The sequence below is a fragment of the Wyeomyia smithii genome, chromosome 3, assembly GCF_029784165.1.
Source record: "Wyeomyia smithii strain HCP4-BCI-WySm-NY-G18 chromosome 3, ASM2978416v1, whole genome shotgun sequence".
Lineage (NCBI taxonomy): Eukaryota > Metazoa > Arthropoda > Insecta > Diptera > Culicidae > Wyeomyia > Wyeomyia smithii.
In genome coordinates, this window is record NC_073696.1 from 169,522,666 (window position 1) to 169,539,971 (window position 17,306).

The window sequence follows — 17,306 nt, forward strand, 5'->3', positions numbered from 1 at the left end:
AATTAGTTCCATCCTAATATTTCACCAAATGAATGATTTGTACTTGGCACTCCACTATGGATTTCAACAGTGCAATGTTCACTTCTAAAAAAATTCAACGTTCGAAAATTTCGTGGTGCTGCAGATGGGCCAAAGTTGAAAAAAAAAATGCAGGTTCAAAATAAAATTATGTGTAGATTGACATTGCGTAAAAAAAATGCTTCTCGTCATTCAGGATGTCTTCGAACATTTGTTTTTTGCCTTTCTCCTAGAAAGGTATAGCAATCACTGCAAAAGCTAAAGGTATAAAAGTGCTCAAAAGGGCCGGATGTCGTATATCACTCGACTCAGTTCGACGAGCTGAGCATTTTCTGTATGTGTGTGTGTATGTGTGTGTGTGTGTGTGTGTGTGTGTGTGTGTGTGTGTGTGTGTGTGTGTGTGTATGTTTGTGTTTGTGTGTAACGCTCTCTCAATCTCACTCGATTTTCTCAGAGATGATTGGACCGATTTCAATGAAATTAATTGCAAATGAAAGGTCTAGTTGCTCCATAAGACCCTATTGAATTTCATTGTAATCGGATTTTTAGTTTCGAGGTTATGTATCAAAATGTGAAAATCACGAAACATCATTATCTCAGAAACTACACAACGGATTTGAACAAAATTAATTTCAAATGAACAGGCTACCTAAAAAACCCTTAACTTTTGAATTTTATGAAGATTGAAATTGTGGTTCAGAATATATGGAATTAAACGTGTTCTGGAGACTATTTAATCTCACTCATATTTCTCAGAGATGGCTGGACCGATTTTCATAAAATCAGTGTCATATGGAAGGTCTTGCTGCCCCAGAAGACCCTATTGATTTCTTTTGTAATCGGACTTTTACTTTGCCTGTTGTTTAAAAATGTGAAATCCAGGTATGAAAAGAAACATATTCCAAAGACTACCTAAACTCACTCACTTTTCTCAGAGATGGTTGAACCGATTTCCACAAAATTAATGTCAAATGAAAGGTCTAGCTGCCTCAAAGCACCCTATTGAATTTTGCTGTAATCGGACTGTAACTTCGTCTGTAATGTATCGAAATGTGAAAATCACGAAACTTCATTATCTTAGAAACTACACAACCGATTTGAATAATATTGATATCAGATGAAGGGGCTAGTTACCTGATGAATTATGATTGTACACGTGGTTTCAAATGTTGGCTGCCCTATACATTCCCTTTTCCCTAATCGAACTTAAGCAACCGTTATGTATTAAATTGTTAAAACAATGAAAGTCTATTATCTCGAAGATTACACGACTTATTTGAACATAACTAGTGTCATACAAACGACTCATCTCTCAAACTTACAAATAACAAACTTCATAACAATTTGATATGTGGTTCAAAAGTTTTGGAACGAAAAGAAATTCAAAGACTATTCAGAACTATACCTGCTTTGATCAATATATATATGGCCTCAACATGATTTAAATGTGGTATCGCTCTATTCAAACGTTCCCGGTATCGCTCGTGATTAAATTGTTCGAAATCAAGAGTCATTTCTTTTATTTCGCTATTTCTTATGCACTAACATTACGTCAAATGTCATATTTTATACTTCAATTACAACATCAATATTTTAGAACCCAAAGAGTGAATATACCTTTATTGGATTTAAGCATTCATGTAAATCTATTTTTTACAAATAATAAGTTTGAATGAGAAAGGCTGAGTCTGACCGCTAGGTGGATTAATTTAGGTTTTTTTCATTCTTTCTATTATTAGTTCCTATGAAGTTGATAGTAACGCGTTGCTTTTTATATTTTGTTTCCAGTTTTGTCGTCAACCCGCTAACTCCAGCCCAAGAGACTTTGTGTCAACTTCAAAATGTGACCGCTGCCAATAATCCAGCCAGCACACCACAGCGATCATCTAGTATGTACTATATGGTTAAGCTACAGTTGCGTTCAGATAACGCCTGCCAACGGCCCTGGAACTTCGAACGCCTTCCTAATAAGATGATCCGAGGTCTAGACAATGCTCTAATATATACTAGTACAAAAGAAGCTTGTCTGTCAGCCTGCCTGAATGAAAAAAGATTCATTTGCCGTTCTGTAGAATACGACTATAACAATATGAAATGTGTTCTCAGTGATTCCGATCGAAGAACCACAGGACAAATTGTTCAATTAGTGGATGCACAAGGTGTTGATTATTTCGAAAACCTTTGCTTGAAACCGGGCCAAGCATGCAAATTTACCAGACTGTTCCAGCTCCCGCGAACTGGAGTTTCGGAGGACAAGGTTTCTCAGTATGTCGGATTACACTACTACACTGACAAGGAACTACAAGTTACTTCAGACGCAGCTTGCAAACTCGCGTGTGAAATTGAAACAGAGTTTTTGTGTCGTTCTGTTCTATACATGGGAAGCCCATCAGGATCACAATACAACTGCCGCCTGTATCACCTTGATCACAAGTCACTGCCTGATGGACCATCAACATATTTGAACGGAGAGCGCCCGCTAATCGATATCGGAGAACCGTCTGGAGTATATTACGAAAACATGTGTGAAAGTAAGTACAATCATTGAATTTTTTTTTGTTCGGCTTTTTGGAGACAGCTGTAAAATATTTAAAATAGGCGAAGTAATTTAAGCTGCGTATCTCACTAAACATTAGAAACTGTTAAATGTTTGGATCAGAAATGATTTTGATGATTTTTGTTTTTTCAATATTAGGGTTCTGCGTTACTGTTAAGATGCAATGGAATGTATGAGAAACATTAGACCTTCGACTTTTGTTCAGCAGCAGGACTCAAAAGCTTCGCCTTCTCGAAAAAAGCTCCCATGTTAAATTTCAGTTCAATCAGACTTCGGGATGATAAGCCTCAAGAGGAAGTTTCATTTTTTTTTTTGATGAAAAAAGTTAACAGACAGTCCATGAAATTGTCGAAATCGATTCTTTTTTGAAACCAAATGTCTTAGAAATGTATAAAATTTTGAAATCTTTTCTTTGAGAAACCTCCAGCTCGCCAAGTCGATTTGAAAAATATTACAAGATAAACAGAGATGTATTAGTAGCGAAACACTGGCAAAGAACACGTGTTTTTGGGTTGTGACGTAGATCTCGGTCAACGAGCAAATGCCATTTGAGACGGTATTCTGCATTATTTAACAGCGCAAAAGGTATTTTCAGCTTAAAACTTTTAAAACTAGTGAAAAAATCTGCCGAACATTGTTTTCTCCACAATGTTTTCGGAGTTCTACGTCATCACTGTTAAAAAAGAAGCCTTTTAAACCTGAGACTCAAACCATCTCCGTACCTTCCTACATTCTATTACCTGCATACGTCGTCAGCGCAATAGAGATAAAAGACTTTTAACTTACCCATACTAGTAAACGTGTATAGTCGTGTAAAGTTGCTTTTGTTTTTTCAAACTGTAAACCATCGCATCTCGTTTTTTCGATTTTTTATCACTTCCATCTTGCCATCTTTTGCCGATTACGTTCAACAGCTTTTCCCGATTTCTGGTCACTGATGAGAAATATATTCAGAACCGAGTATGAAACAGAAACATAGAATCAGGGCTCCTGATTCCTGCATTGAATCTTCATTCGCTTCGTGAACCGTTCGCTGTGGACTAATGTCAATGTAACACGAACGCATACTTCATCGGGCGCGTACATGTGTTCGGATGAACTGAAACGATCGATTCGTGTCTTTCCCTTTTCCTGCTGTTTCTCATTATTTGCCGATTGGATACGGTTCAAAATCACATCGATGCAACTCAGTAAATATTTGTATCGGTTCACCGTGGCATTGATAGATTCATCATGGCAAATAAAATCGGGACGAAGACAAAATAGCATTCGCATCGAATCGTTCACTGAAGCTTACCAGAATTTCTGAGCTTGTTCGTACATTTGCTGGTGCTATGAGACAATAGGCCGTATGAGTTAGGCCGAAAATATACTGGCGCGTCTTGCACTGCGGAGACGGTTCGCCTTGCCGTGGGTTAGCTGTACATTAACCTGCGGCAGGGCTTTACTTAGGGCTGTACATTAGCCTACGGCGCTAGTATGTTCACGGCCTTAAAGCGTTGGCTTTATTCGCCGCTGCAAATACTACGAGACAAGCAGGACAAACTTTTTTGTTCATACGGCCGGGATCAAAAAAGCTTTTATTTTTGTATCTATGTCGTGAAGATTCAATAAAACAGCAAGCATAGTTTCTTAAGAAAACAATTAATGTTGGAAATCATACAAAATTTAGTTGAATTTATTATGATTGACGACGGGGAACATATTGTTCATATTTTTCTCGGTTTTTGAAGATGCATGGCAGCGCCGTGTTAGTTGTCTTGTAAATTAATTCAACTAATCATTTGCTTAATTCGCGAGGTCTGTCTCATTTATCTAGAATTTTTCAAAAATATTCCAATCCGAATAACCAAATTTTTGAAATAACCGAACAGTTAGTGTGCTTACTAATAATTCTTGTACTCGGTAAATATGGTTACATAAATATTTAAAAATTATTTTTTAATCGATGTTTGCAATATACTGTAAATAATTAAATTGTAGCTTTAACCCTCTAGTGCCCAAATAAATTTTCAGACGGACTTCGAAAAAATCACTTTGAAACTTTATAAACATTTTTTAAGTATTGATTGAAGCTTTTTAGAGGTTCAACTGAAGACCGAAAGAAAAAACAAAAATGTAACAGAAGTTGTTAGTTTGTTACGGGGAAAACCTTCCTGTGTTTTCAATTTGGTCCCGTTAGGTGTTAAAATAACAGAAATTATAACAGAAATGATAATGTTACAAACATATTAGCTTTCTAACAAAATAAGATAGTATATAATACAATATAATAACAAACATTGTTAGAAACAACAGGTTTTGATAAAACCGAAAAGTTAGTTAGACTTGTTTCAGAACTACTTCATTACACGTTTTGTTATTATATATATTCAGATTTAATTTTGTAATCAAAATTATATGGAAAAATACAAAATTGTATCAAAATATGTTATTTGTATCTCACGTTGATAGAATTTTATAATGTTTTAGTTGTGCTCTTCTGACCGGGAAGACAATTAATTTTACCACAGTTGAAAAAAAAATATTTCAACGTTCAATACTTCTATTGCTACATAGTAGCAATAGCATAGTAGACAGACAGATTTTCACAATGATTATGAATTGCATGATTACGAAATTGTGAATATGTCCGCCATTTTGTATGTTTCTTTTGTCGATATTTTTTCTTAACTCTTAAGTTACGTTTAAATAAATACAAATGATTGTTTCTTTGTGTCGCTTGAAAACATCTCAAAAAAAATCAAAAGAAGAAACCCTTTCTCAAAAGTAAAAATCTTTTCTATTTATTTAAACGGAACAATTCGATACCCTCTACCTGTGTCTTCTTGGAGACTGTTTCCGCGTCCTGGCCTAACAAGAGCCAACTAGATAAGCTACGGATCAAAGCAAATGACTAAGACCGTAAACATACTACTTATTCAATCAGAAGCAACCCGCCGGACATAGTCATATATATATATATATATATATATATATATATATATATATATATATATTTATATATGCCGTGGGCTTGCATTTTTACGTAAGCGCCAAATTTTCAAATTTCATTTATTTACGTATTACTATAATATAGAAAATCACCTTCAAGATGCTTGTTGCCGTTTCCAAAAATTTTGATAAATAACTGAGAAATATCAAAAATAAGAAGTGACGTTAGCGCCACTTTACATAGAAGTGACGTTGAGGTACGAATACGATAGTGTATCATGCTTGTGGAGTGCATGATTTTATTTATATCCTTGCTGCTGACTACCGACCAGTACGCATGGCAAACTAGACTATTCAGGCGTACCAACGTCACTTTTAGTGCAAAACTTTCAAATGGTTTTGCTGTTTTGCAAGAGAAGTGACGTTGGCATTAAAACTCAATGCGTTTACATAAATAAACGTGTTAAAGCAATGGGGTATGTTTTTCATCATATTTACTCAGATTCTATCAGATCAGTTTGCGTAATAAAGCGCTTCTGTTGATTTGCAAACGATTTAGATCTGTAGCGATTTTGTGCTTTTGGCGCTTACGTCAAAATCCTTGCCCACGGCAGTATAACTAAGCTTCTTCCTCGGCAATTTTCATTTTTCGTTTGGATTCGCCCCGAAGCATCATTGCGATTGGTAATACCATTCACGGTGAATATTCATCGGCATTGATCTGAGTCACAAAGGCTTCTGAAGCGATGTATTCCCATCCGATCCAGCGCTGCCAGGTCATTTTTTCAAAAATCTGGAAAAGGCAAAATGAAAATCTTGAAAAAATCTGGCAATCATTTCGTGGGGTGAAAGGTTAATTTTTCGAATAAAAGTCTTGGGGTACGCAAAATTTGAGGTGACAAAATTGCAAAATTTCGCGCCAAAATTGAAGTGATGACCTTTTTGCGGAACAGAGAAAATAAAATCTGGATAAAACCTGGATCATCCATGAAAAATCTGGATAATTGGACATCAAAGCTGTCTACCTGGATACATGTTCAAAAATCTGGATAATCCAGCAAAATCTGGATACCTGGCAACGCTGATCCGATCGCTCAATATCGCTTCGGATGACTTGAGTAAATCGTAGCCAATACGAATCAACCACGGAGGTAATCATATTACGTTTTAATAACTATTCATCGCCCACAAGCCACTCATAACAGTTCAGTTCACTATAGGCGTTGTTTCCATTGCTGAGTGAATACACTGTTGCCACGTGTTGTTGTGCTTCGGCAATAATGAATGAATACGAATGCAACGAAGTGATATTCAGCAGCCCTGCATAGAATATCGTTCAACTGAATAATTCGCCAGCTGCTCGAACGTAGGATTTTGAACAAATAAGCGATTTGTTTATGTTTTCCTCAACGCGCGGGACTGACACATCCGTACGTACGTACCTAGGATAGGATGTGACAAGAGAAACCAAAAATCACCCAAAGTTCTGTCAAAGTAAAAGCCCTCTCTAATTGGTCGATTTTATTGAACGCACTGTTGAGTTTTATTATTAGTCGGTATGGTTGGCCGTGCTGCAAAAACTTTCGATATTTTTGGTTTACACTGTTTCTGCATACCAAGTGGATGAACTGTGTTTCGTTCAACAACTTTTCGAAACATTTTCACACACCGGATCTGTGAAAATAATATTCGAAATATTAATCATGTTTTTTAAACTAGTTATGATGAACGATTGAATTATGATTAAATTCAAGAAAAGCAAGAGGAATAAGTTGAAATTATGACTAGGTCAAATAAATCCAGAATATATCTTCAAAGCAATTCAAGATCCATTGAGTAACCTTTATTAAGTAACTAATTATAATTGTAACCCAGAACTTGAAAAATTTTAGGTATTGAAATTTCCTTTATTAAATATTTTTGGCGACACTGGCAAGCGTCGTGCCGAAAAATTGAAATGTTTTATGCGGGCTATTTTGAGCGAAAAGAAGAATAACTAGAAGCCACTTGTCACGTCCTGTCCTATCATTCTTCGTCTCACGCTTGGTGTGCACAGACGTGTTTGTTACAACAACTGAAAGTTTTAGTTTACCTATCGCATTCGTTTATTTCACCTATCGCATTCGTTATACAACAGTACGTTGTCGTGTCCCAACGAAATGGGAAAAACGGGTTCCAGTAAGGAGCAAAACAATAAGCGTCTTCGTGACCCTGCTGAAAAGGATGATGGAATCGCCAAGAAGATACTAGCTGCTAACAAGTTTGCATCGCTGGCTGACCAAACTACCGAGAAAACGGAAAAGAAGGAGAAAATGCCGCCTTTCTACGTAAAAGGTTTCCCGCCTGGACTAAGGCAACACTTCAATGAACTTATCAGCAAAGGGCTGATAGCTACCCTGAGGCTATGCACGGACGGCTACAAAATCGTCGTTCCATCCACCCCACATTACAAGGCAGCAGAGGCTTACCTGAAGCAAACAAAAGCGGAGTATTTTACTCACGATATTGCAGCTACAAAACCATTCAAAGTTGTACTGCGTGGTTTACCGGAATTGAAACTGGACGAGTTAAAAACGGAGCCTGTCGCTTGCGGCCTAGAAGTGGAAGCAGTATACAAAATGATAAGACACAACAAAGCCATCAAGTATCGTGATCAGTTATACCTGATCCACCTGACCAGGGGTTCAACTACACTGAGCACAGTGAAAACAATCACCGCCCTATTCAACATCATCGTGCAATGGGAGCGATACAAACCGATTCATCGCGATGTAACGCAGTGTTCCAATTGCTTGAACTATGGACATGGCACAAAGAATTGCCACATCAAGAGTCGCTGCATGAAATGTGCAGGTCCGCATCGAACAGTGGATTATCTTGTTGAGGAAGCCGAACAAATCAAGTGTCTCAACTGTGACGAAGAGCATGCTACGAACAGCCGTTCCTGTCCAGAACGAGCAGAATTTATCAAAATTCGAAGTGAAATTGCCAATCGCCAGCGACCGTCGAATAGAAAAAGTGTACAACCTAGCGTTACACCAACCCCGCCAGCGACTTCAAGTACGTTGCCGTTTCCACCTCCTCCAACTGGTGGTGTTCCTAGCCGGGACCCCCCCGGATTTTTGAGTTATGCACAGGCTGCCAGCATGCCCCCAGCAAGTAGCAATTTGTACCCGATGGAACAGCTAGCTACGCTGTTTCTTAAACTCGATCAGCAAACATAGGCTTGTCGCACCAACCAGGAACAGATTGCGGTCATGATGACTTTTTACTACCGTCATAGATCCATTGTTTCGAATCCTTAACTAGAATTCCCGCTCTGTGGCCAACAAGAAGTTAGAACTTCTACATTTTCTGAACACACACCACATCGATGTCGCTGCAATAACCGAAACACATTTGAAGCCGAACATAAACTTCTGCCTGCCGGAACACTCGGTAGTCAGACTGGACCGCACAACCTCAGCTGGGGGCGGGGTTGCAATCGCCATAAGGAGAGGACTACCATACAAATCACTACCGAGTTTCAACACAACCTTTGTCGAAGCTGTAGGAATCGAAATTACCACCACTGATGGACCACTCACATTTATTGCGGTCTATTGTCCGAAGCAGTCTCGACGGGCAAATGGAACCACGGTGAAATTGAAGAATGACATCCAAAAGCTGTCTAGAAGAGGAGGCAATTCCGTCATCACAGGTGATCTCAATGCTCGCCACTCCGCTTGGGGTGACTCCAGGTGCAACTCAAATGGTAACATCATCGTAGAAGATTCCGAAGCTGGATATTACTATCCCGCTCATCCGGAATTGCCAACTTACATCTCTCCTGGTGGTGTAGGCTCTAAGCTTGACATTTTTCTGACCAACATCACCGATCGATTTTCGATTCCGAAAACCATAACAGAGCTTTCCTCGGATCATCTTCCGGTCATCGCTGAGATTGGTGCTAACGTAGAGCGGCGTCAAGTTCAACAAAGAAGAAATTACCATCGCGCAAATTGGGTTAAGCTGCAGCGGTATGTTGAAAACCATCTTGATGCGGACATCACTTTGAACAGCACTGGAGACATCGATCGTACTCTACAGTCCATGATAGACGTCATCCAGGAAGCAGAGTGCCGCTACATCCCATCTGTTCCAGTGACACGTAAGTTTGCGCAAATCGACGATAACACCAAGCGCATAATTTCCTTGCGAAACTCGCTGAGAAGGCAATATCAACGTACCCGCAACCCTAGGCACCGATTCTTCGCTAGACAGCTGACAAAAACCGTTCAAGAACGTCTGGAGAAAGTGAAAAACAGACAGTTTGCAACCGAATTACGTAATTTGCCCAACTGCTCACGGCCATTTTGGCGTGTGGCTAAAGTGTTGAAGAACAAACCAAAACCCATTCCGCCATTAATAGTGAATAGTGAAACTTTGCTAACTTCCCGCGAAAAGGCTTGTGCTATCTCTCAGCATTTTGCCGCTTCCCACAATGTTGGTCGTGATATTGTGAGTGGAATCGAACCAGCTGTCAGTGAATCGATAGTAATTCTGGCCCGCACACCGAATATCTTACCACCTGATCAGCGGATAACAGTGGACGAGGTACAAAACAACATTAAATTCTCTCGGAACATGAAGGCTCCCGGATTTTACGGAGTGTTCAACCTTGTGCTCAAAAACCTTGAACCAACAGCCTTGTCTGTGGTGGAAAAATTGTTCAACCGATGCCTTGAATTGGCGTACTTTCCAACAAAGTGGAAACTGGCGAAAGTGATTCCCATTTTAAAACCAGGAAAGGATCCCACATGCCCCAAAATCTACCGTCCCATCAGTCTGCTTTCTGCCCTCAGCAAGATATTCGAACGATGCATCTACAGCCGTATTCTGTGCCACGCAGAAGTGAACAACATATTCCTGGACGAACAGTTCGATTTTCGCAGAGGCCATTCAACAACTTATCAACTGCAGAGAGTAACAAAACTCATCAATCGGAACAAGGAGCTATCTAAAACAACTGCCCTGGCCTGCCTGGACATAGAAAAAGCATTCGACAACGTGTGGCACGACGGGCTTATCCACAAGCTACAGCGCTACAACTATCCCGTTTATCTAGTGAAGATTGTGCAAAACTATCTTACGCTGCGCAAATCTCAGGTCTGTGTGCTGGGTGGCCTGTCTGACCCATACGACGTAGGAGCTGGTGTTCCACAGGGCAGCATCCTTGGTCCTGTTCTGTACAACTTATTCACATCAGATATTCCTGAACTACCCAATGGAGGCATCCTGTCGCTGTTTGCTGATGATACCGCCATTATGTACGAGGGCAGACAGATCAACCAAATAGTTAAAAAGCTGCAAACTGGGCTTAACGTCTTTGTGAATTACCTCACCTCATGGAAAATTTGTGTGAATGCAGCAAAAACTCAGACCATAGTCTTCCCACATCGGAATAGTCAACGTTTGGTGCCGACAACAAAGATTCGGTTGAACAATGTGGATATTCCCTGGTCGTCAAATGAACGCTACCTTGGTTTGACCTATGATCATAAGCTACTTTATCGCCCCCACATTGAACAAACAGTAACGAAAAGCTTAGTGCTAATGAAGAAGTTGTACCCGCTAATCAACCGAAAATCGAAATTATCCGTCGTGAATAAATTGACGTTATACAAACAGGTCATCCTGCCGATGCTTCTAAACGCCTCGTCGATCTGGAGAACCTGCGCGAGAACCCACCTGCAAAAGATTCAACGGATCCAGAACAAGTTCCTGAAAATGATCTTGAACGTGCCCTTCGGAACCCGAACATCAGAAGTGCATCAAATAGCTGGTATCGATATGACCGAAAACATAATCTCTGCACACGCTGAAAACACTAAAAACAATGCACTTAACTCTAGTGCGGTGCTCATTCGTGAGCTTTATTTATAAGTAGCTAGGTATATTTATTTAATAATGAAAACTCTAATGCCGAGCATTAAAATGTAAATCATGTACGTAGAAAAGGAAAAAGTAGTAACACTTATAATACATTAAAAACATCAGAGTTGAAAAGTTGATAAAATTGAATCTCTCACAATGTTCAAAAAACAAATGTATAATGAAAATACCGTAAGAAAAATAAAGAATATTGAATCCAAAAAAAAAAAATCACGTCCTGTCGTAGGTACGTACGTGTGTCGATTCGAAGACGACGGCTCCGCCGTCAGTGCTATTCGTGCTTTACCGAGTTTGCTGTCGCCTGTACCCGCATATTTTCCTTCAAGACATCAGTTTTATTAACATTCAGCAGATAAGTAAATTGTCTACTGAAGTAGATTGTTGCAAGCTGTTCAAAAATGTTTTACTTTTGAGACATGAGAATAGTCTAGGCTCGAGGACGCAAACATTAGATGCATAAAGAATACCAGGCATTGCCTGGCAGGGCAGGCAGACAGTTGGAGTCTACTCATAATGTCTGTACTAGGCGTGCTCGCACATGATTTGTTTGTTGTTCGTGAAAATTCGACCTTGAAGCTTTTAATCAATTTTCGCTGCTAAGAAATGAGGAAATAATGATAACTGACGGATTACAAAATTATCTATCACTTTATCTATCCAACGACATGTTGTTTATTAAAATCCATCGTGTGGTTACGCAGTACTTACTGTTTAAAATCTAATTAACATTTAGCCGGTTTTATTTACACTTTTACAGATTGTACCACGCTATAGGAAACAAAGACCTGCGTCAAAAAATATTCAGAGACAATTTGGTTATTTGGTTACCATTGCGCAATGGTCAGAAACCAAATTTAAGAGGAAATTTTGGTCTAGAGCTCTATAGCAATATTTTAGAGAAAAACTTTCTTCTACTAAGTTGTTACATATGATAAAGCGTTCATTGGAAAATTATCGAAAATTAGGGTGACCAACATTTTCGATGCAATCAATGCAATCGATGCAATCAGTTTTTCTCTATCTTTGAAAACAACCGATTTATATTGAAAAAACACATTTTACGCTATAACTTTTTTATTTCAAGTTTCATCTCAAAACTGTCTTTAAACGACTTTTAGAGTTTTTTAAGAGAAACAATTTGCAATGCTAACATCGTAAATATCGCAATTTTACTCAGAGTTATTAATATTTTTCATCAAAAAATATGCGTTTTTCATTTGTATGTCATTCTTTTTGGGGCAAACATAAAAAATATCTCTTGATCTCATTTTAAACTTAAAACTTTATTACTTGACTCTATAAATGGAGGAACTTTGAGAAATATGTTATTTTTTAAAACTGAGTAAATTCAATTTAAAAACAAGACGAAAATTTCAATAATTTTATACATTATGCATACAAAAGCACCCAGATGTATTTTTTGGTATTTTTTCTTATAACTAGACGTAATTACCTTTAATTTGACCCAAAAAGATCGAAAATCGATCAACTGGCTCAAAAGTTATGATTTTTTTGAAATAAAATACATCGAATATAGCGGTTTTTTATGGTTACCCGTAACAGACAAAACAGTAAGAAAAAAGAACAATTTTTTTTCCTCTCATCACTGCGACCAGAGACATTATTGGCAGTATCACTATTGAAGTAAGTGATACGCTTATCATTCATATTCGTGCTTGTGTGTAAGTTTTACCTTTCCGTTTCAAGCTTACTACTCTACTATACCGAGCCTCTGTCCATCCTAACAATATCACCTAATTACAATTCCCTGGAGAGAACTTTCATACGTTACTCACACCAGTTTTATTACAACAGGAAGTTTTTTTGTTAGAAGGTGATTCAACAGAGGTACTGTAGACTTCAGATTGAAGGAAGGGTACTTGGTGGGAAGCCTGAGAATAAACCCATGCTAAAGTCCTTTGGCAGCCAAATGGCCTGATTCCACTAAGATTCGAACCCACGACCACCCGCTTACCAAGGCGGACTCTCTAAACTTGCGGGTTCGGAGCTTCCCTGAATCTAAAACTTAGTGAATTAGAACCAACTCGAAATATGTTTGAGCATATGAAAAACGGATACTAACACTCGTATGCGAGCTTGAAGTGCTCATTAGACACGAGTGGGTCCTGATGAAAAGAAAATTGGTCCTTACAAAATCGTTTATCTTGTGGAAGACTGTCGTTCATCACTCGAATGAGTATTCCAAAAGTATTTTTATCATCAAGTCGCATTCGGCTCAGCAAATTTGATTTATGTCAACTCAAAGTTCTTCGTGCTGACGTATATCATACTAAGGAATATTCTCCTGAGCCGAAATTTTTTTCAGAGTATAGTGTCGTCGGTAAAGTTGTAGATAACACTTGTCAACACAGGTGTGCCCTAAAACTCAAACTAGAAAAAAATGAAAGATTATAAGTTCTTAGTCTGTGAGTTTTGGTGCCACTAACATTTTTTTACATATACTTAAATGGGCTCAGACCCTCACATTCTGGGGGCCCCATAATAACAAAAAAATAAACTGTTTCCATTAAAAAGTAAATTTCAAACATAACATTCCTACGGTGTAATTTCATACTAGGGCTGATATCACGACTACATCCATACTTGGATTGTCTTGAAATGACACAATTAAACACACCTTCGATCGAAACTGTACGCGTGAGAGCGAAAGTTAACCTTTCAAATAGAGGCTTTATATGTACGATCGAAAACGGCTTCAGCCTCCTCTAGAAAGTGTTTAGCCCCCCAAGAATTTCTCAGAGAATGATTATATTCAATATAAATACATTCCATACTACTTATCAGAGCAGCACAATCAACACAAATTGAGATGTCGTCATTCATTGGCTAAGAACTAGTTCTGCACCCAGGATCGTTTCTCAAACCTAGCTCTCTTAATCATCTTATCAGTCAGACAAGAGCTGTAGTAACTCGTGCTGTATCAAGAAGCTGTCGCCATTTTACTCGGTTTTGGGTTGTGTTTCACCAGTTCCTGCGCCACTTACTTTCTGGTGCCGGTAGGGTTTGCTGAAGAGAAGTGATTTCATAGGGTTGTCGTCCGGCATCCTTACGACGTGACCGGCCCATAGCAACTTATTGTCTTTCGCCAGGTGCGCAATGGGGTTCTCTCCAAGCAGCGCTTGTAGCTAATGGTTCATGCGCTGTCGCCGTTATCCGTCGTCCGTTTGTACTCCACCGTAGATAGTACACAGCACCTTCCGTTCGAAAACACCAAGAGGACTTCCGTAGAGGACTACCGGTTATATCAGGGTTTTGTAGTTTTTTGGATTGAAGTAGTCATGTCCGATCAGCACTGTGATTGGTGCGTACGTATGTAATGTCTGTGAAGAACGGGCCGTCGATGAGAACGTGGTCAATCGTTTTGTGGAACGTTGGTCGAGGAAAGAAGGGACTTTGGACTGCCAGCCCGTGGGAAGCTGCGGAGTTGGTGCATAGCTGGCCGTTGTCGTTCGTCACGGTGTACAGGCTGTGCGGGCCGATCACCGGCTTATATAAGTCTTTCCTTCCGTTCATGTCCCCAATGACGATCTTAATGTCGCTACGCGAGCAGCTATCGTAAAGTTTCTCCAGCTGTGCGTAGAACGTTTCTTTCTCTGCATCAGGTCTTCCTTCGTGAGGGCAGTGCACATTGGGAATAGTGTAGTTGTAGAACCAGCCTTTTATTCTCAACGAACACAACCTGTCGCTGATTGCCTGCCACTTCATCACACGACTCTGCAACCTGCACAGCACTATAAAACTGCTACCAAGCTCATTGGTTGTGCCACCGCTTTGGTGGTACTGTGCCTTGCGGTCACAAATCCACCGTACCTTCTCTTCTTCCAGACAAAGCTCCTGGAGCGCAACGACGTCGAAGTGGCGGGATTCTAGCAGATTCAGCAGAATCCAGTCGACATCCGGGGCGTTGAGCGATCTACAGTTACATGTACCGAGCTTCTAATCGTTCTAATTCGTCGGCTGGGTCATTGCCTATTATTCCGGTTCGTTTTGAATTCTTGATTCTTCGTAGTATGTTTATTTTAGTATGCTGCCTTACTAGGGCTACGATGCCTAGTCTCGCGACGGGGCTGCCGCCATAAGTGTGGTGTAGCTGGCGAGACACCGCATTTCATAGTTCAGCCGTTCGGTCCGGATCAGTCGCTGTTTGAGCTGCCCCTAGCCTGTGGGGTTCAGACAAGCTGCTTCTAAGGAGAACAACGACCCCTTTCCTGTCAGCATACGACCAAGTTCCCACCGGTTCCCCGGTTTTCCATTGGCTGCTCGTATCACAGTCGGTAACACGTGGAGGTAGGAATAGGGAATTATGCCTTAAACCACACTAGGGTCTATTTTATTCCAGCTAGTACGGGTGTACTGTTAAAAAGCATTGCCCAGCCATTTACCAAACCTGGCTCTCCTCAATATCAAATTAGTGTTGCTGAAAGAGGTTGGCGTTGACGCTGTGTTCAAGATATTCAGTACATCTTCGTAGATTTTTGTTCCTGTATGGACTTCCTCACTGCGACCAGAATCGTAGATCTATTGTGAGATATGCCCGGGTGTCTGCTGTATCCCGCACTCCTGTTAATAGCAATACCGCTATTGAGCAGTGGCATGCTTATTATTATTGTTCATCAGTGCTTGTGTGTAATGTGATACTCTTCCTTACACGCTTACTGTTCTACTATACCGATACTCGTTCCTCTTGCCAAATATCACCAATTATAATTCCCTGGAGAAGTTTCGTAGTGCGTCCTTCTGGCCAGTTTTATTGATAAGAGGGACTTATTTGTTGTTAAGAGGACGTTACGCAAAGGTATTGTAGATTTATGCGTAAAGGAAGGGTAACTGGTGGGGAGCCTGAGAATAAACCCATGCTTAGTCCCTTTTGACATCGGATGGCCTGGTTCTACTAAGATTCGAACCCACGACCATCCGCTTGACAAAGCGGACTCTGTAACCTTGCGGCTACGCAGCTCCCCTTATCTTCGTAGATTCTATCCCGAAGTGATTTTTTCTGCTGTTACGACACTATTTTAAGCGTTATTATAACTCCTTTTTCTGTTTTTTTTTTAAATTACATACATGAAAACTAGCCTCCCCCCTAGAAATTTTCCTTAGTTGCGCCTATGGTTCGATTTCATATTGCGACCCCCACACAAAACTCGACCAAATTCAAATTGTGTCTCTTAAAAATCAACGTTCGAAATTCATTAAAAGTGGATACAACGATCATCACGTTAGTTAATTTTTATCATGTATAACTTCCCGATCAAAACAGCATAACTGAACAATTTCGAAGCTCTATCAATAAATCTGAAAGTATTTTCTCATTACGAAATAACAGCTTCTGTTACATTTTTATTCTGTCTTTCCGATACTACTACAAAATATAATAATATTGGCCAAACTACCAACTAGATTAGCGATACTCACTCATATAATCTGATTAATAGAAAAAACAGTAGAGTTTACTGTTGTGATAAACGTACACATCAATAAGCGGGGTAACTTTCATGATACTGTCAAAATATGGTGGTATAGTTCAATGCACCACATCGTTTACTCCAGTCGTGGGAGTTTTACTTTTCCCAACAGCACTTACCGTATTCAAAATTTCAACGCTTCTACCGGTTTCCTTTGACACGCTGTTAAAACGAATTTCTCGAAGTCGTCTCTTCGTTACTCTGCTTGCTGTGCAAGGCGAGTAAAACCCATATTAGAGAGTCAGTATGAGAGCGTTGTGTTCAAATTGGAAACGGAATTAAACTTGACCCACAAATTTTCAGCTCGGAGAAAAAGAAAACCAACAATTTTCATCAGTTGCTGCAGTCTGAACGATTCAATGCTGTAAGCGAACATT

General features: G+C 39.5%; 1 protein-coding gene across 1 annotated transcript in view; it reads left to right on the top strand.

Moving 5' to 3' along the window:
* The window catches only part of LOC129733015 (uncharacterized), a 77,605-nt gene that overhangs the window by 21,653 nt on the left and 38,646 nt on the right, over positions 1-17,306 (top strand). The window contains exon 3 of the mRNA XM_055694553.1: positions 1,807-2,549. Coding sequence (XP_055550528.1) covers positions 1,807-2,549 — 743 coding nt within the window. The remainder of the gene's footprint in view (positions 1-1,806; positions 2,550-17,306) is intronic.